Raw genomic sequence first — 20,498 nt, 5'->3', positions numbered from 1 at the left:
GTTTGACATAAATTATTTATAAATGATACATGGTTTTTGTTAACATGTTTTCTCAATTTGTGTTACGTATTGACCGGTTTTGGCGAGAAAAAGCATTCAAATAACTTCTCAAAAAGAAACAATTATTACACCCAATGCTACCCAAACATGTGTGAAAATAATCATCATTGGCTAAAATTTTCTCAGCGTGAGCCCCAAACGTCTAAATCGGTCTGTCGTATATTTTGAAATCCTGTTCCAAATTTGCTTGAATTTGGAACAAAGGCGTATAACTGTTGGGAATTTTGAAATCGATAACTGTGCTAAAACAGCAATTTACGCCACCGGTGCCAGCCGAAATGTTTTAGCGTGGTCGAAAACCGTGTTTTGCACCTACCGTTGGGACAGCCCTTACAAGAGAATTTTATATAATAGATATACTAGCTCAGTGGTTTTCAAACTTTTTTCACTCACCGCCCCCTTTTGCAAAATTTTCGAGCTCAACGCCCCCCTGGTAAAATTTATAGAAAAAGTCTAAAAAAAAATTATATTCTGGATCATTGAAAAACCTTTTTGGCTTTTGGCTATATGTTGTTGTAAGACTTGACTCAAAATTTATTCACTTAACCCCTTTGGCTCCGAGGGCCTCATTTTCCTTCAACCCTCCATTAAACACTCAATTTTATGTAAAGTTTCCTGAGAATTACTTAAACTGATTAGTTTGTTTTGATATAAAATCATATATCTTAAATTTTGTTAAACAAAATTCTATATTGACCATTAATTTACATTATTGAAAACAAAGCCGATGAAATATCGTAAAAATAGTATTATTTCTTTATTACTGAATTTTTAGTTTATCCATGGAAAATTACAAAATAGACTGAGTCGATTTGGGGTCATTTTCTAATTTCTCAAACCCTGAAGTCTAAATTGTTCAGCGGAAAATTTCATTTATAGAACTTATATATTAGCACAAAAACCATAAGCAGGCTAGGTTCCACAGAAAAAAACAAAAAAAAAAGTTGATTTTTCAGTACAACATATTCAATTTTCCCATACAAACCTAAAAGTTCAAATTTTTTCATGTAAACGTTACTAAAAAATTCTGCAAAAAAACATGGATGAGTTGATACCAAAACGAAGCTTTTTAGATCCCAGAGTTTGAGAAATTCGAAAATGACCCCAAATCGATTCAGTCTATTGCACAATTGAATTTTTTAATTTATTGTAATAAATCTATCAAAAAATATCCTTTCATATTTTATTTACAAAAAATCTATCACTAAATCACAGATGACGCCTTTAACACAAATTTTTTCGATGGTTTTTTTTTCGGTTTAGCAGGTTTTTTGAGACAAATCATTTTAAAAATTATCAAGCATTGCCATCTAATATTAATTATTTTTTAGTATAACCCAACATAATCTTACAAAACAAGATCAACATGTAGAGCGTGTACAATAGCTGTGACAATTCAAGAAAACCTATTAGATAAATTGAAAAAAATATCGAGATACTGGAATAAAAATATGCTTCCAGCTCTGTGGAATTATAGATATTTTAGTATTGAACCTGATGTTCAAGGCTGCAATGAATGAATGTTATGAATCGAACTTACTCGTTGTTATTCCAAATCTTCGTTGTGATTTGTGAAAATGTGAATTACGACCTCACCGCCCCCTGAGCCCTTTCAACGCCCCCCAAATTTCAAAATTGAACTCATCGCCCCCCTGGAAGCTTTCAACGCCCCAAAGGGAGCGGTAGGGACCACTTTGAAAACCACTGTACTAGCTGATCCCATACGAACTCCGTTTCGCTTTCAACTTGGAATATGTCATTAACAGTTTGTATAAATACGCCAATTTCCAACCATTTTCCAGATGCACTTCCGAATTCAATGTTTAGTAATAATTGGAAAAATATTGGACGATCACTTGTTATGTTGTCTGCTAATAAATTTGCAATAAGGAGTCAATTGAACGTGCCAAAAACCTCGTGTATACATTTTGACTCGATTGTTGCATAACAACGCAATTATTGCCAAAAATTTAAACCCCTTTCGGTGGCCTTTTAAACAGTTTTTGATATCTGAAATCGATTGCCCTTCCCTAAAAACTCATGTGTGCAAATTTTTAAAACAATCCATTGCATAATAACGTCAATGTTTCCAAAAGCAGTGAAATAATAATTAATATGGACGACCCCTCCCGTCGATTTGATATCTGAAATCGATTGCCTCTCCCTGAAAACTACCGTGGGAAATTTTCATCCCAATCTGATGTATGATAACGACGTTATTGCAAAAGTATTTAAAGGTTAATATGGACGACATGGATGCCGGCACCTTACGCTGAATTTGATACCTGAAATCGAAATCGAAACTCTCTTGTACCAATTTTCATCTGAATCCGATGTAAAATAACGACAATATCGCATTAACAGTGAATTGTTGATATGGACGACCCCTTCGGCCGACCCCTGACTTCAATTTGGATATATAAAATCAATTGTTTGCCCCTAATAACTCCTATCTGAAAATTTTCATCCCAATCCGATGTATAAAAGCGAAAATGTCACTAAGATATTAAAAAATTAATTTGGACGACCCCTTTTGCCAGCCCCTTACACTAAATTTTATACCTCAAATCGATTGCACGTCACTCAAAACTATCGTGTACCAATTTTCATATGAATACGATGTTTAATAACGTCAAAATCGCAAAAACAGCAAACTGTTAATATGGACGACCCCTTTGGATGACCCCTTACATAAAATTTGACACCTAGAATCGATTGTTCGTCTTTTAAAATACTCATAAGCAAATTTTCAACACAATCCGACGAAAAATAACGTCAATATCGCGAAAACAATATTTGTCTTTTATGGACGCCCCCCTTCAGAAGGGGTCATCCGAAAATCTGAAAACATTTTTCATCATTCCTGGTCCTAATAAACATCCATGCCAAATTTCAGATCTCTAGCTCTTAAGACGGTTGAGTCTATAGAGGACAAACAAACAAACAAACATACAGAAATTGCTTTATATATATATATATAGATATACAAATATATATAAATATAGATATATATATCTATAGGATAAATACATGTTACAAATAATTTTAGATTGAAGCTTCATACCCTAGAGATTAGCTAGCAAAATTTTTAACATGGTTATCCAGAAAAGAAATAATGAACTTATTTTTTATCCGGCATTTAAAATTTGAATATAATATCTTTGATAACATGTACCAAATGTTCCCTAAAATGAGACTGATCAACGTATTTACGCAAAGAATTTTTTACCTACTTACTAAAAAATGATTCAGACTGTGTAAGCCAATCGCAAAATTGCTTACAATACTGTTGTATAAATTTAATTTTCTTCACATTCGAGAACCAATCTTATTATCAGGTCATTAAACGAAGATTTGCTTGTATTTAATAAGTATTTACCCGTGTATTCCTGTGTTGCATCCAGAGGGTCAATCCACACAACAACATCTTCTATTGAGATAACTTCATCGGGGACGATAGAATTTTCATGTATGACAGTAGGATCCAAATCGAATGGTTTGGTGTCCGAGCAAGTTTGTTTGCCTTTATCCTCCTCTGAAACGATATTCAACTTTGGAAATATTCGATGCAAACCCTGCGTCATCACACAGTGGGAGCGGAAATCGGCCTCCGTGACCGGATCTTTGGCACCTTCCTTGGTTTTTCCTTTGCTCTGAATCTTGAAATCTTCACTTTTGGACACTTCAACCACTTCAATGCCACCTCGCTGGGCTGCTTGTATCGATCCGATCAGCAACTTGCGCAAATTTACTTCATTGGGGTTCTTGTTCAATATGTATCCTGAGTTCCGAGATTTTCCGGTTGATAAATAATAAACAAAAACTAATAAAATTAGCGCAATGATGAAAACACCAAATTTATTGACCCGAATAGATCCACCTAGATTCATGATTACTGAATGTTCTTCCTCTTCTTCTTCTCCTCATTTACACGGAAAAATTGACTTATTCATAAAATGTGTTACGATTACACCTTCATAATAACTAATCGGTCGTTGCTCAAAATTTGTATTTCCCCGATTCAATTTTGGGTAGTTTTGGGTCGCCAATATACATAAGCAAACTAAAATGCGATTATTCATGCTCTGTATAAAAAGTTTGCTGTTGTTGGAAAGCTTTGAACGGGGATGTCAAGAAAAAAAGTTTTTCAAATTCGTTACGCGCTTCATATTGATTTCAATTTTACATCGTTTTAAATACGTTTTCAACATAAATATCTCACAAAAGGTATGTATTTTGATAATTGAACTTCAATGTTTGACTTAACTTTGTGATTTCAGGTGTATAGTCCACAGAGTTTCTGCATCCTGGTTTTTCTCAAATCCGACCTTGGATCCAGCCGGAAGCAGCCATTTTATTTATGTATATTTGAAGCTGACTGGAACAGCGAAAGCTATTTGCGATATCAGCTCTGATGGTGTATATATGGTTTGGAAGATTGGAAGAGTACACCGGATGGTACGAGGTTTCATTTGAGAGCTTGACGGCTTTCTGTACAGTAAGCGGAGGAAATCTTTGACAAAAATTAAACTTCGAAACAAGATCCTATAACTGCCGTTCCTCTCAATAGGATTCAATGGAACTATTTGACAAGATGTGGCGAATGTAAATGGTGAGTAACTGAGTAGGTTTTCTATCGGAGATAGCGAAAATTGGGAAAGTTAAATTTAATTTTTTTTTAGTTCTTCGCAACGACCGAAATCTCCAGAAAGCAAAAATGCATCCGAAAGTGACGACACGGTCACGACAGTCATATACTAAAATCGGGACATTCACCGTCAAAATACTCGGCAATGAATTCCAAACAAAAATTCCTAGAGAGAACATCTTCAGACTCCCCACTACTCGGAAGGCAGTTAGATGCAGAAGTAAAAACTCAAAGATGGATTGATTCACCAACATAATGAGCAGGTTTGTTTTATTTTATGTGTTTTTACATATGAATTATTATTATTCATCAGTATTTGTGCTCTTCTGCTGAATGGTTAACCATTGAAAGCTGAAATTTTAATTTTATCTCAATATTTGACCCCGCATTTTGGTCCCAATTAGTGAAACCATCAGAAATTGTTTTTGATTAGTATCTAATCGGCTTCATTACTTCACGTCATGGATTATATCGCTAACTCATGTATAGTAATGTTTTCATTCCATCAACAGGTTGATGCACTTTGCTTAAATACATGTTTAAGCATAGTAAATAATTGTTAAACTCTTAATTCCAAACCTCTTTAAATCCGCAGAGTTTAGGTTTAGTTACACAAAGGTCTCCCTATAGATTTGACTTTTAGTTATAATTTAAGATAGAAAATTGGAATTTCATTTTGTTATGTAGTGTCGAATAGTAATTTCATATTTTTTACTTGAATTCTACTTTTTCAATCTGATTTGATTATCACATTACGAGTTTACATATTACAGAACTGATTATTTTGTTATGAATTCAATCTATTTTTCCAGGTTTACTACATACTGTGGCTGGATCGTACGGATGCAAATCCGTACCGGATGCCGGATACTGATGAGCTTCAAAACGGAACCGAACCGGCTCAGAAAAAAGCCCTGAAGGATGAAGATCTTCGGCAACCAAGGAACCACAAAGGACCAAAAAGAAGGAAGACTTTTAGTATCGCCCGTCGCTGGCAGACACGAAAGCTATAGACGCGATTACATCGTTTCAATTATTAACGATTATAAATAAAGAATTTAATGTTGAAAAGGTTTTTTTTTTCTTGAAGAAATTTCTTTACTTTACTTTTGCAGAAAAATTTAGAAAATGCATGGGCATCCCCATGTCAAAATATACAGAATTGAGCAACTCGCCGAAAGCTTTCAAATGTATTTATAAAAGCTCTTTGCTCACGCTTGCGTAAAGCACCCTAACATAAAACTAAGTGGAGACACTTTTCCCGAAACTGTATGAAATTTTATACAGAATAGAGTAACTTTGGTTACCGTGTATGGCGAACTGATACACTCTAGGCCGGTCTAACCCAAAACCAAGTTGAAATGCCGCAAAATCCGATGAAACTGGCTCCCGACGAAAATGAGTTTGAGGGGGTTTTCCCATGCAAACTTGAGAACAAACGTCATTTTCGAAACTTAATTTTGGGGCATGTCATGCGGCAGGGTTTTTTTTTGGGATTTTTTCATTTGATGAACCAATTATCAAAAGGGATTATAAAAATTTGATGAAGACTAAGTTTTTGTTTATATTTTCTAAATATATTTTATTTTCCAAAATTTTTTATCACAATTGCCTGACTTCACGCAGAAAAAGAACGGGGAGTCGTTACAATAAAACGGTTTTGTTATTTTATTTTATATTTCCCATGCAGATTTCTTTATAGCTATCACAAAAAACAAGAATAAAAATAATCACTAAAAATAGTTATTTGCACACTCACATTTTTTATCACCTTGAATTGAAATTTGGGTTATTCTTAAGCGAAAAAGTGTTGATAATAATAATCGTGTATTTGAAAAACGATAAGTTGAAAAAAAGAAAAAAACACGAGAATTGCCCGGGCGGGAAGAATGTTTTTCCAGATGAAAAGTTTTCAGCATCAGAAACTCAACAGCTGCAGCGGGAAAACCTGTCGAAAAGGCCCGGCAAGGACACGAAAAAAAAAATATGGAAAGCAGTATTAAAGGTAGGTTCAAAAGTTTCTAAACAAAAGCCCCAAAAATGCTCAAAACCGGTAGAGAGAACATCATTTCTTAGACCATTTTTTAACGTCAACTTTTTATTTCTTTTCCAGTTGCTTCGACCCAAAGCGTGCCGGCTGCCCTTTCAGCTACTGCTGCTCAACTGGATGTAATCGAGCCGCTGGAGTCGGTCGAGCAATTGGCTTCCTGTTGGCCTTCTTGTGCGTAGGTGTTGGCCGTCGGGGAACACTTCGGCTTGTTCAGGATATAGCTATCTTCGTCCTCTGCGCATTTGGTACACGGTGAACATCACCACCAGTAAAACGGAGAATAGACCGACCACGGCTTCCCGATGACAGCCGCTAGGATGCTCGCGGTTCAGTCCTCGGTGTTGAGGTACATAATTAGGACGCAGCTGCCTTCGAACGGGTGCCGATTCAGATCCATGCCGCCCCTGAATCTACATTGAGTGAAATTTAGTGACTTTGTATAATTGTAAAAAATTTCAATAAAAATCCTTTTAGGATGCGATAAATCTTTTTAAAATTCTCATAATCCGAAATGCAAGTACCGTATTAACAGACATACCTTTGTTTCATTTTAAATTGAAAAAATAAATTGATTTCAAATATCAATATTTCTTTATTTTTTAACCAAATGTTTGTTATAATCTTCACGCATAATTTTTATTATTTTGAAATCAATTATGGATCACTTTTAAAAAAGGGTGTATTTTATTTTCAATGAAACGATAAATTTAAAGAAAATCGATATTTCTTGTCAGTGCTACCAAAAATATATTTGTGCTTTTTCCCAACCAAAATTTTTATTATTTTCGGTCGAAATCTTATTGTTTCTAAAATAAATTTTTCTGCGTGTTCGACAAGTTTTCGAAAAATGCAATTTAAATAGAAACCCGAGTCTCATTTTTCCCGGAGCAGTTTTTAATGAATACGGTCAGGTATAACAGAATGCTGTTGATATCATTGTTACGGAAACCCCTGGGCAAAATAGTGAGAGTACCGTCTATTCCCTCGGTTAGATAAACGTCAAGCGATGTCAATGATAGGTGTGTTCAACAAAACTCAATCGAAATCAATTGAAATGGATTGACAGCTGATCAGCTGTTTTTCCAATTGACTTCGATCGATTTCTATCAGGCTGCTGAATGAACAGTCAGACACTAATACTAACGTACAGGCGCAGTGTTTTCAGATTGTTTGTCAGCTTCGTTCAGAATTCGAAAAGGCGGTTTACTCAAGGCAAATTGGAATGAATCCAACATTTTGGCCATCTCAATGGCAATTCTTTCCCGTACTAAAGCTGTCTGAAAAATTTTAGATTAGGAAGTTGTTGTTCGACTCGAACTAAATTTGAATACTAAAAAGGAATTGTGTTTAGAATAATGAGCAATTTTTAGAGACAAGGAAGGCACAAAAGCGAAAAATTGTTGCTCTAGGAAAATAATTATTATTTTTAAAACATGCGATTATGAAAATAAAATACAGTGGATAAATTTTATATTTTATTAAAAAAAAAATTCGCGTTTCACAAGATAGATCAAATTTTTCTATTTCCTTCGGTGGGTCTTGATGGTCACTAATTATTATAATTATTATAATTATTATAATAATCCGAAACTGACTGACAGATGTATTGTGAGTGCTAATTTACATTTGCATCACAATTCTTGTGCAACTGTAGCCGACTGACACCGACACCAACGCAGCAACACCAAAACAGCATCGACCTATACCACCAGCACCGCACCACCGAAACAACACGAACTCTCCTGACACCACTTGATGTTGTGAAAATACATTTGAGCTTGTTGTGAGCAGCTGCAGCAACTGATCCGACTGACACCCGTCACACCACTATAACTCAGCACCACCGGCACAGCTCCACCGGCACAGCACCACGACGCTCCACCGATTGACTACACTTTCATTTGCACTGCAGGTCAAAAACAAACCCAGTCAGCTGTTTTTGACAGTTGTCAACTGCATGTGTGTAAGTGTAATTGAAACCGATAGAAACGAATCCTGCTCTCGAGCTTGATCGATTTCGATTGGTTTCGATCGACTTCGATTGGCTTCATTGAACGTCAATTGGATTAGTTTCGATCACAACATTGGCTGAGTGAACAACAATTAACCAATCGAAATCGATTGAAACCGATTTCAATTGGCTGTTGAACGCGCTTGATGACAGGAAAAGATAGTCGTGAAACCCAAGGCGTGTAAAGCTTAGGTGTGTTCTTATCCCGCATACGAAAAAACCATATCTCAAAAAGTCATCACGATACATCAACGGTTGTTGAAAACGTGAAGTTTTCTGTAAACGTTACTATTTCATCTTACTTTGGCTCGAAAACGATTGAAACTATACTCTCACGTTCATGTTAAAAATTACGTTATAAGATAACGTGAATAATGGATATGGACGATTCGTTTTCATTTTTTTAAGCGTAAAATTGATCTCGAACCGTTACCAAAAGCGTTCATGCATGTTGACACCTGATGATCAAAACGCTGAGCAAGGATGCCAGGTATAGCTTATTAAATAAAATGTCAGTACTTCTAAAGATTTTAATGATAAAATTTCATTTTCAGATGGATACCATGATGTGTATTGTAACCATTGTAACTTAATTATTCATTGAGAAGTGAGTTTGAAATAAACTATGAATTCAACGATTATGTTATTAAAACTTCTATTTGATTTTATCTAGGTCAGGCAAATAGAAATTTTGCTGCAGCATTTATTACTTTTCGACATAAAAATGAGCACTTTTTGAAAAGATTTGTTATCGTTTATGATGATAATTCGTGCCGGAACCAAACAAAATCAACAAAGCTGTTGTTTCATGGAAGAGGCATGTTCAGTTTGGTGAAACTTGAATACTTATCCAATGCAAAACTCTCACAACGACAAAAAAGTTTTTAGAATGGTCATTCTCAGGAAACAAAATTTGTTGCCTGCTCACTGGTCGGTGATGTAATCAAATCAATTTGACATTTTAGCGCTTTTTTCTTCTGTTTTCCACCCTGGGATTTTATGTATTTCAAAATCTACGCTGAAAATCATGTATAACAGTTATACACGTAATTATCACAAATGGCACTAATCAGCATTCATCATATCAACTAAACAACACAAATGGCAGATTCAGTTGTATAAAATTGTTTTTGTGAATTGATTTTGAAAGATCTAGAACCAAAAAAAAATCAAAACTTGAATGTTCAAACAATCTGGCACCACTGACCAGTTTGTTTTCTTTCGTTCCGCCGCGAAATTTGCAATTTTTTTTTTTTGTTGCAACCGCTTCGGGGATTGTTCCGGATTTTCTCGGTCAATCAGCATCGAATTGGACATCGTTTTTCAACGACGGTGATTACTGTCCGACCTTTCGTGAAAAATAGGACCTTCTGTTCTAACAGTAAGTGTCTACACTGGCGCACCGGAAGTTTTACAAAAATCCGTGTGGACTCTCGGCTACGGCAGCTTGAATTCCCAGACACAGCGTTCGAATTCATGGAAACAAGGATAGATTTCAATCGAGGTAAACAAACCTGTGGGGGATTGTTTGTAAAAACTTGTTCCATAAAAAAAAAATTGAAATATTTTTTTTCTTTCAGGTTATGGTCTTTTCGCTTTGCCGCATCTCCGAAAGAAGGGTGTGGAAAGTGCGGAACGATTTAATCTGCTTCTGGCAAAAATTTCGGATGGCCATGGCGTTGACACTGAGGGCGGTGACGGCCATTTGCCTTGCTGTCGAACATCTATGCCATTTCATCGGGTCCGGGCAGTCGTTTTTTGGGCATTATCGCACTGGATTTTGGATTGTCAAAATAAGTGAGGAATATGAAAAGTGATTGAGCTTCCGTGAAAATAAGTGATATTAAGTTTCCAAAAAATATTTTTGTGAAAATGTTTGTATTTTTGTGATTATGTGAAAAATATATAAAAATTATCTCTGAATTTAATGATATTTTAATACCTTAACCACAAGCGTATCCGGATCCTTCAGATGACCTTTTCTATAAAGGTCTATGAACAGTTACTAATAGTGGGGGTTTTCTCAACAACTGTCTTACGAACAGTATTTAAAAAACTTACGATTTATTTAAAGCGTAACGCAGTTCTGATTATCGTGAGCAAATCATCGGAAGCACGTTTTATAGAACCGTTTTATCGCTTCCAATTGTAACAATAACCATAATAGTTTGATATGCTGCATACTATTAAGAATAGCGTTTCCTGAACCATTAACATACCGTTTGCAGAAAAGTTTTTTCATACAACTGTTTTAACAGTTTTTAACAGTTACATAACCTAACAACATATTCAAAATACAATCATTTCGGAATTCAAGATTCAGGCAATGTATTTTACAATTTCTATGATCGTTTGCTAAACGTTTTTCTACTCTTCATCAAATCGTCGTTTGATGATTTAAGAAATCGTTGGGTTATAATCTCCATTTATGCGGGATACCAACCCGCATACTAAAAAACTATATCTCAAACAGTTTATACGATTCATCTACAGCTTCAGAAAAAGTGATTTTCAGTGTAAACGTAGCTGTTTTATTAAACTTTACTTCGACGAAAAATTTGAACGATAAAAATGAAACATGAACCTTTCTGTGAAAAAGTGATGGTATCTGTAAAGGTGATAGAATGGTATGAACGATTTTCATCAATTTTTCTGTAATCGTAAAATTGAACTCGAACCGTTACCCAGAGCGTTCATGTCTTATGTCAAATTCACGTCAAAAATTATCGAAACGTGGATCAGAGATGCCAGACGATTTCGAAAATTAAAATTGTACATATTCATGCATCTTTCAATTTTTTTTCATATTCCAGATATTTTATTAAAGTTTGTAGAAGTGAACAATAATGCTTTCACAAATCATTTGGATAGGAATCAGCATTTACGTAAGAATCAAAGGCGAATGAAATAAGAACAGGCAGAAAACTCAAGCATTTGTATAATTGTAAACATGAAGTTTCGTTTAATTTGCTAAGACATATTTATTGTGTTACAGATTTTTTTCCTTTTTAGTCACCATACAGAGTTTAAACGGAAAGGGCGATCACAAATTAGACATTTTAGCAGTAGAATTGTATCAAACAGCTTACTTTTTCTGGAAGAGATATTCTTAATTCGGTTTGGATCCGAAGTTGAATTCGGATTATTGATGATTTTTGTTGTTTATGTTGCTGTTCCCGCCAGTAATCTTTTTTTAAAGAGATGTTGCGATAATCGATACAAAGTGTGAATCAGCAAAGAGCAAACAGGTGGCATACCGCATAACACCATCGATTTGTGTTAGCGTTTGCATGGAGTATGGAGCCCTTAAGGTTTTTCTCGATTCTATATAGCTGCTATAACTTTGATTTCTATTGCACGAAATTGCAAGATTAAATTAATGGCAAATGAAAGTTTTAATAATATTTTTAAATAACAACATAATCACCTAAAATATTGAAAAAGAACTTTTGCATTTCAATATCTTCACAAATATTGATAAAACATTGAATCTGGCACCACTGACGCTCACGGTCCTCGTTTGTTTTGGTGCGCCGAACGGATTTTTTTTTGCAGCCGAAAATTATTTCTATTTTCGGCTGGAGCAGGTGCAACCGGCAAAGCCAGGGCATTCTAATTCTAGAGAATGCATAAACCCGGTAGTAACAGGTATGTACAAATAGAAATCTTAAAAAAAAACCAAACCTAATGACCCCGTTTCTCATATTTTAGGTTGTGCACCCGGGACCTCAACCTTTTTGGTTCACACAATGGAAGCGTTTCAGCTACATATGATCGGCTTTTCGGTCTTGGTAGAATTAGTTGGCCCATCATTATAGCGAATTCGTCGAAGCAGACGAAAATCCTTACGGACCACACAGGGACATAGTTGGTGCTGGCTCCGGAACCATGTACAGGACGTGCTGATCAAAATGTTCGACAGGAGGAAGCAGAATAAAAATGACCCATTGGGATAAAATTTAGGGTAATATTCGTTATATTAATTAAGTAATTTAATAAAAATAGTGAAAATGAACGCATTTCTTATTCTTATCCGAATTATTTCCAATAAACATGACGAACATTTTGCGTTTGTGTGCGTGCTCTTTTCACGAATGGTTTCTCAAACAGTCAGCATAAAGTTGGAAAACGTAAAGTAAAATTGTTACTGGACGTTTCTGCGTAAAGGTTTAGATATGAGAGCTCTTCAAATAACTATAATTACTACAGTTCGTTAATCTGAATACGTTTTACACAATTGGTTCTTCAACCTTAAACGAACTGCTTATTGAACGGTTCTCCCATACAAATGTTTTAACCGTTTTTAACAATTACATAACCTAACGACATATTAAAAATGCTGTGAATTTGGATTTAACGGTTCAGCCAATTAATCTCACGGTTTAAATAATCGTTTACTAAACGTTTTTTTACGCTTTATCAAATCGTCGTTTGACTTTTATAGAAATCGTTTGGTTACAATTCTCATTTATGCGGGAATGCACGGAATCGTCCATCTTGTGACAGGCAATCGTAATCGTAGGCATGGTAGGCGAACAATTCGCTGTCAAAAAGCGCACCGTCTCCACCCCCCACCAATGAGAAACTTTTGGTACCCCTTGCCTACTTTTCCTCAATATGCACCCACCCTACTGGAGGCACTCTGGTGAAACCTATAGGAGAACGTGGTTTAAGAGGATCGTTTATTAGCGCAGTATTTCGGAGTGGTTAATTATTTAGAAATTTTGAAACTTTACCCTATTTTGCTGTTTATTAGAGCAAACGCACCAATAAGTGAGTATACGCGGCCCGGTTTTGCTCATTTCAGCGGACCGGTTTTAGGATACACACTCTTTCGCGCACCGGGCGGTAGCATAATTATATTTTCAAATTCAGCATTGCACTGGGAAAACTTTTGAAGAAAATCTTAATCTTAAATTAATACGGACCGAGTAAATTTTCGGAGTCGTCAGTTTTTTTTTTGCTAAAATTTCGATTAATGTTGGTCTTAAAAGCTGCTATCCGTAACGTGACGTCAAAGTCTACATCCTGGTTGAACATGCCGTACAGCAGCAGCAATTGACTTAAGGCCAAGCACCTTAGACGACCAGCAATCGGGTCCGATGACGGATGCAGCAAGAACTTCTTAGCAGTTAGCAGGATGTTTGCTTCGCTTGACCTCGTTATCATATCTATAGGACGCTCACTTTTTGATCGGGTACCCACTGGTGTACACGCGCGATCGTCAAAGCGGATAATCTTAACGGTTGTTTTAGTGGAAGTTACGTTAAAAAATTATTACTCTGGATAGCATTCTGTAGCTGATATCACATATCAGCAATCTACATAATCTGTAAATCAGATTTTTGAGTGATATTTGTGAAAAAAGCCTGAACATTTTAATCACCTCGGTTTGTTTACATATCGTGGAAACCCGAGCAAAAGAACAAGCGAAAACAAGTTTAACCGAAACACTATAATAGTCTCTCCTGGGGACTGAGAGAGAAAGTCCTCCTCGCTGCCATGGCAGGTAGGGATCCAGACCCACCGGATGATAGGGGATCAATTCCAGCATGGATGGCCGATAGATCCAACGATGGTATCCTCCGTGTTCTACTCTTACGAGCGGTATCTGAAAATAGCGATGATCAATCAAAACCACCAACCCTTCCTCTCAATCCGTTTCTTATCTCGCGCTCCGTCGAATCAATCGTCGGCTATGGAAATCGACACTTAGTCTCAGCTGTCAAAGAAGCGAATGGCAGTCGATACGTGTTACGAACAAGATCACCGGAAGCCTATTCCAAGTTATGTAAGATGACCCACCTTATAGATGATGAGCGTACTTGCGTTGAAGTGGTAGACCATCCAACCCTCAGTTTTACTCAAGGTGTGGTCTATGAACCTGACACGAAAGAATGGGACGAAAAAGACCTTTTGGAAGAACTACGTCGAGAAGGCGTTACAGCTGTCCGGCGGATCACAAATAAGGATAAACAGACCGGTTTGATAAAAAACACCCCCCTTCTGATTCTGACATTCAAGGGTACCAAAAGACCGACACATATTCTCTTCGGAATGTTACGTATAAGTGTTCGAGCGTACTACCCATCCGTACTACAGTGCCGTTGCTGTGCTGCCTACGGCCACGCCCGTAAGCACTGTACGAGCGAAGCGGTGTGCTTTAATTGCTCGCAAAAACACAAGCTCGATAAGGACCAGTCTTGCCCGAACCCAGAGTACTGTTACCACTGCCAAGGAGCCCACTCACCGGTCAGCAAGGTCTGTCCGGTCTTCCGGAAGGAGGAAGCAGTGGTCAAACTCAAAATCGACAAAGGCTTAACATATCGCGAAGCCAGAAATGAGGTTGAAAAAAATAGTACTCCCAATTCTTATTCAAGCCAAGTTCAAAACCGTTTGAATGAACATTCGGATAAGGATCGTGAAATCCAGTTGCTCCACAAAGAAGTTGAGAAGCTCCGAGACCAGTTGAAAGACTTCGCTCTTCTTAAATCTCAGCTTGAAGCTCTACAAATTCTTCACCAGGCAGCATTAAAAGCGAACCAGGAAGCATTGTGTAGCACTCAAAGTAGTTCAAGAACAACTAACGACAAAGCCGAGACGACTTCAAAAATCCGTCTGTCTCGCAAAGACTCGGGAATAAAAGCTCCAACATCCAACCAAAAAACCACACACACCACCAAACAGTACGAAAACCAAACCAGTCTAAATCTTCAAAGGCAACCTAACCGCAGTATAAGTAGAAAACGGAATTCGCTAACACCCCTCTCATCTGACTACGATAAATCTTCCAAAAAACACCACACTGAACAACCAACCGAAGACGTTTCCATGCTGAGTTCTGAAGAACGTTCCTCAGATGATGACTTCGATGACTGATCACGCTACGCTCACTGCAGACCCAATCACCTTAAACACGACCCTCAACGAAAACAGCTACGAAATTTGTACCCGAACATTAAACGAAAGAGACCCAAGCCGAATCGCACACCAGCCTTCAAGCCGGATTCCAGCAAACAGGCATTTCCCCGTGTCAGTCACAGCAGTAAACGCAGCATTGCCACATCACGAATCATCCACTGCAACAGCTGACACGGGGACCATGCCTTCCACGGCAAGTATTATTGAATTGAATCCCCAAACAACAAACCCAGCCGAGTTTTATCCCACAGAAACCGCTACCCCTCATGCTAATTTAGACCTCCGAAATACTCGTATACTTACGAGTGATTCAAATCCAAGTCATCCCAGGTGCAACATCCGCAGGCGTTTTGACAGCAATCACCACAGCACATCGTCTTCAGGCGGGAATCCAGCAAACATGCAACTCCCCGTGTCAGCCTTGACCGACAACGAACCACCAACGCCACCTGAACAACTCCCGGTTACAGCTGACACGGGGGAGCTGCCCTCCCCGGCAAGTATACACTCATCTTCTAGTAATTCGTCAAATTCAGTCGACCGTCTCTCCATAGATTCGATGGAACTGGAGCCCTATTTTTGCACTGCAATGGAATATCCGAGGCCTACGTACGCATCGCAACGAATTGCAACTCCTGATATCAAGATTTCAACCCACGGCGATATGTCTCCAAGAAACGAATGCTGGAACGCACAATATGAATGCTAACTTCATCGGCCGCAACTATCATCTCGTCCTGGGAACATGCTCCACCCATAGTAGACAAGGTGTGGCACTGGCTATCAAATCCGGAACACCCTTCCAAAGACTTCAAATAGATTCGGACTTACAGGCTGTTGCAATCCGTATCTACTCTCCTGCAGAATTGACCCTCGTTTCCATTTACCTACCGCCCAGCGAGAGCGATGTTGTAGAGAAACTAGAGAGACTCCTTGTCACTCTGCCAAAACCTCTTATGATGTTGGGAGATGTCAACGCACATCATACAGCATGGGGCAGCCGCATAACAAGCACATCTACAACTGCAGTGATCAGAGGAAACCATCTGCTTGAGACTGTGACAGAAAATCAATTAGTTATCATGAACGATGGTTCCCATACGCGAATCGACTCTGCAACAGGCAGGACACAAGCAATGGATCTGTCCATTTGTTCACCTTCTCTGCTACAAAGATTTACGTGGAGCATCTTAACGGATACCTCTGACAGCGATCACTTCCCGATTTTAATACGAAGCCATGGTATCAACGACGAACCACTACGACATCGAAAATGGATATACGACCAAGCCAACTGGGAAGCCTTTGCGGACATCACTAGCGAAAAGCTCTCCCCTGGACAATCACTCACAGCTGATGAATTCACCGAACGTCTGATTGAGGCTGCTGAAAAAACCATCCCGAGAACAAGTGGCAAGCCCGGCAAAAAGGCTGTGGCCTGGTGGAATCCTGAAATCAAAGCAGCGGTTAAAGGGCGGCGGAAAGCGCTTCGAGCACTTAGAAGGCTTGACGACAACGGCCCAAGAAAATCAGGTGCACTAGCTCTCTTCCATGAATCCAGATCGATATGTGTTACATTTGAATTTTGATTAGTTTGAGCAATGATATGAAAGAGCAATTTAGGCAACAAGTTTGATTCAATAACCCACCCGTTGCATAAAACAATACGAGCGTATTGTTTTTAACCAAAACTGAGGATCAAGGAAGAAATGTGCAAGGTAAAAAAAAAAAAACCCTTTTTGGAAAAAACGACGTTAAGCGTGCAAATGAGCGGTAAAACGTCACGGCAGTTTCCGCCAAACAGTCAAGTGTGGCGGATATCCCGCGAAAAGCTCCGGAGAAGAAAAAATTTCCCGGTCCCCGGTTTCAATCAACGTGTCGGGGTAGATATTCTCGAGCTAAGCCGATTTTTTTTTACGATCATGGCTGGAAAAACGAAGAAGGAGGTTTTGCAACGACCGGAGGTCACCGAGCGAAATCATGCCGACCAGGACGGCATCGTCGATCCGGAAAGCTGCATCAAGCATCCGCTGCAATTCCATTGGACGCTCTGGTATCAGGAACCGGATAAGGAAAAATCGTGGGGAGGCAACCTGAAGGAGGTGGCCACCGTCGGTGCCGTTGAGGACTTCTGGAAATTATGCAACCACATCAAGAGCCCGTCGGACCTGAAGACCGGGGGCGATTGTTCGCTGTTCAAGCAGGGCATCCGCCCCATGTGGGAAGACGAGAAGAATTTCCGCGGCGGCCGGTGGGTGATCAACGTGCCCCGGCAGCAGCACCACGAGTTGGACGAATATTGGCTGGATACGATATGGTGTCGAATTGGCGAGGTTTTCGATGATCCTGAAGAAATTTGCGGTGCCGTCGTGGATGTTCGCCCGAAGATGAATAGAATTGCGATTTGGACCTCCACTGTCATGAACCGGGACGCGCCGATGCCGGAGAAAGCTGTAAGTCGATTTCTTGCCATATTCGAACCATAAATTGTAAGAGGAAGGTTGGGTAAATTTGTTGCCAGAAAATTAAAAACACGATAAACTAAATCTTACATTTTTTATTATTATGGGCAACCGAAAGCCTAGTTTTTTTTTTCATCACAAATGGCGCCCAACTAAATCGAACCACTTTTGATTATTAGTTCGACAAATTTTTGAAACTTAGCGTCTAGTTACAATTATCATTGTTATTAGTATTAGATAATTGATTATTATTGCGATTACTTAATTATTGCTCTTCTTGTTTATCATATCATTTTGCTGTATTATCATCAGTATTGTTTTGTTTGTTCAATACTGTATTTCATATTTAGCTGGTTTTAATCCGTTTCAAGATCATGAACATTCGGGCACAGATGTCAAGGGGGTTGCTAAGGAAACATCAAAAGGAACGCGATCTGGAGGCGCGGTATAACCTCTATTCCGGGCCCTTGGCAATTAAGAGGATTAAATCCCTCTTTTCCTAAGACATCCGTTGCTTCTAGAAAAACCAGTAATTGTGTTTAGTCCTCACTGTAAGATCAGAGTCATTTTTTTTCAATGACTACAAGATTTTAATTGATTGTTTTGCTGCTTAGGAGGAAGTCTTAATAGTTTGGTTTCAGGAGTCGAAGGAATTTTTACCGGGTCTGCTGGTATAGATTGACATCATTTGCCAAGATATGTTGGCGTTGAGTTTCGTCTTTAGTTTTAGTTTAATCTTTGCCATAATTCGTTGGCGTGAAGATATTTTTGCCAAGATTCGTTGGCTTTGAGTTTATTATGATGTGTTTATGTATTATGTATTTATGTATTAAGTTTTAGACACCTCTGCAGTAGGTGTTACGCTTCCGAGGTATGCTCGGAATGTAGTTGATCATTCTTTTTCCTTCGAACTCCTTGTGGCGTGCTTATGAAATTTTCATGGATTGCTGTCACAATCCATGAAAATTTCTACCAAAGCAGCAATGTTGTGTTACATTTGAATTTTGATTAGTTTGAGCAATGATATGAAAGAGCAATTTAGGCAACAAGTTTGATTCAATAACCCACCCGTTGCATAAAACAATACGAGCGTATTGTTTTTAACCAAAACTGAGGATCAAGGAAGAAATGTGCAAGGTAAAAAAAAAAAACCCTTTTTGGAAAAAACGACGTTAAGCGTGCAAATGAGCGGTAAAACGTCACGGCAGTTTCCGCCAAACAGTCAAGTGTGGCGGATATCCCGCGAAAAGCTCCGGAGAAGAAAAAATTTCCCGGTCCCCGGTTTCAATCAACGTGTCGGGGTAGATATTCTCGAGCTAAGCCGATTTTTTTTTACGATCATGGCTGGAAAAACGAAGAAGGAGGTTTTGCAACGACCGGAGGTCACCGAGCGAAATCATGCCGACCAGGACGGCATCGTCGATCCGGAAAGCTGCATCAAGCATCCGCTGCAATTCCATTGGACGCTCTGGTATCAGGAACCGGATAAGGAAAAATCGTGGGGAGGCAACCTGAAGGAGGTGGCCACCGTCGGTGCCGTTGAGGACTTCTGGAAATTATGCAACCACATCAAGAGCCCGTCGGACCTGAAGACCGGGGGCGATTGTTCGCTGTTCAAGCAGGGCATCCGCCCCATGTGGGAAGACGAGAAGAATTTCCGCGGCGGCCGGTGGGTGATCAACGTGCCCCGGCAGCAGCACCACGAGTTGGACGAATATTGGCTGGATACGATATGGTGTCGAATTGGCGAGGTTTTCGATGATCCTGAAGAAATTTGCGGTGCCGTCGTGGATGTTCGCCCGAAGATGAATAGAATTGCGATTTGGACCTCCACTGTCATGAACCGGGACGCGCCGATGCCGGAGAAAGCTGTAAGTCGATTTCTTGCCATATTCGAACCATAAATTGTAAGAGGAAGGTTGGGTAAATTTGTTGCCAGAAAATTAAAAACACGATAAACTAAATCTTACATTTTTTATTATTATGGGCAACCGAAAGCCTAGTTTTTTTTTCCATCACATATGCCGGAAAATGATAACCGAAGCAAAGCAGAAATCGTGGGAGGAGTTTATTGACACGATTAATCCCGAAAGCCCATCTGCACTAGTGTGGAACCACATAAATCGTTTCCAAGGCAAACGAAACACCAACAAAATTACCCTTCACCTGCCAACTGGAGCCACTAATGACGGTCCAACAGTCTGTGACGCATTGGCAGCTGAATACGAGAAACGCTCTTCGGGACTTAACTGCCCAGCACGAAGTCAAAACTTGATCGGTTTGGCTTCCATGAGCATTGATCGACCGTTCCTACAGGAAAAGTACAACACCGAATTCTCAGCGCTT

At 38.7% G+C, this 20,498-nt stretch overlaps 3 protein-coding genes and 1 long non-coding RNA gene across 4 annotated transcripts in view; 3 read left to right on the top strand and 1 right to left on the bottom strand.

Annotated features, from left to right (window-relative positions):
* The window catches only part of LOC129755986 (putative inositol monophosphatase 3), a 190,549-nt gene extending 186,572 nt beyond the window's left edge, over nt 1-3,977 (bottom strand). The window contains exon 1 of the mRNA XM_055752734.1: nt 3,440-3,977. Coding sequence (XP_055608709.1) covers nt 3,440-3,950 — 511 coding nt within the window. The 5' untranslated portion in view covers nt 3,951-3,977. The remainder of the gene's footprint in view (nt 1-3,439) is intronic.
* Nucleotides 3,978-6,558: 2,581 nt separating this feature from the next.
* On the top strand, nt 6,559-7,243 carry LOC129740258 (uncharacterized). The gene is made up of 2 exons (XR_008736177.1): nt 6,559-6,713; nt 6,822-7,243. It is a non-coding gene; the product is annotated as an uncharacterized LOC129740258 (long non-coding RNA).
* A 10,271-nt stretch (nt 7,244-17,514) lies between these two features.
* Nucleotides 17,515-19,190, top strand: LOC129740094 (eukaryotic translation initiation factor 4E-like). Its single transcript, XM_055731699.1, has one exon. The coding sequence runs from the start codon at nt 17,613-17,615 to the stop codon at nt 18,174-18,176; it is 564 nt and encodes a 187-aa protein (XP_055587674.1). The 5' UTR covers nt 17,515-17,612; the 3' UTR covers nt 18,177-19,190.
* A 186-nt stretch (nt 19,191-19,376) lies between these two features.
* LOC129740657 (eukaryotic translation initiation factor 4E-like) lies at nt 19,377-20,061 on the top strand. The gene has a single exon (XM_055732403.1). It carries the CDS (start codon nt 19,493-19,495, stop codon nt 20,054-20,056), a length of 564 nt encoding a protein of 187 aa, XP_055588378.1. The 5' UTR covers nt 19,377-19,492; the 3' UTR covers nt 20,057-20,061.
* The last annotated feature ends 437 nt before the right edge of the window (nt 20,062-20,498 follow it).

Source organism: Uranotaenia lowii, chromosome 1, assembly GCF_029784155.1.
Source record: "Uranotaenia lowii strain MFRU-FL chromosome 1, ASM2978415v1, whole genome shotgun sequence".
Classification (NCBI taxonomy): domain Eukaryota; kingdom Metazoa; phylum Arthropoda; class Insecta; order Diptera; family Culicidae; genus Uranotaenia; species Uranotaenia lowii.
Note: the sequence above shows the minus strand (reverse complement) of the source record. Positions and strands in the feature narration are given on the sequence as shown.

Coding starts and splice junctions, on each gene's coding strand:
- LOC129740094 (XM_055731699.1), top strand. CDS start 17,613: ATGGCTGGAAAAACGAAGAAGGAGGTTTTGCAACGACCGGAGGTCACC.
- LOC129740657 (XM_055732403.1), top strand. CDS start 19,493: ATGGCTGGAAAAACGAAGAAGGAGGTTTTGCAACGACCGGAGGTCACC.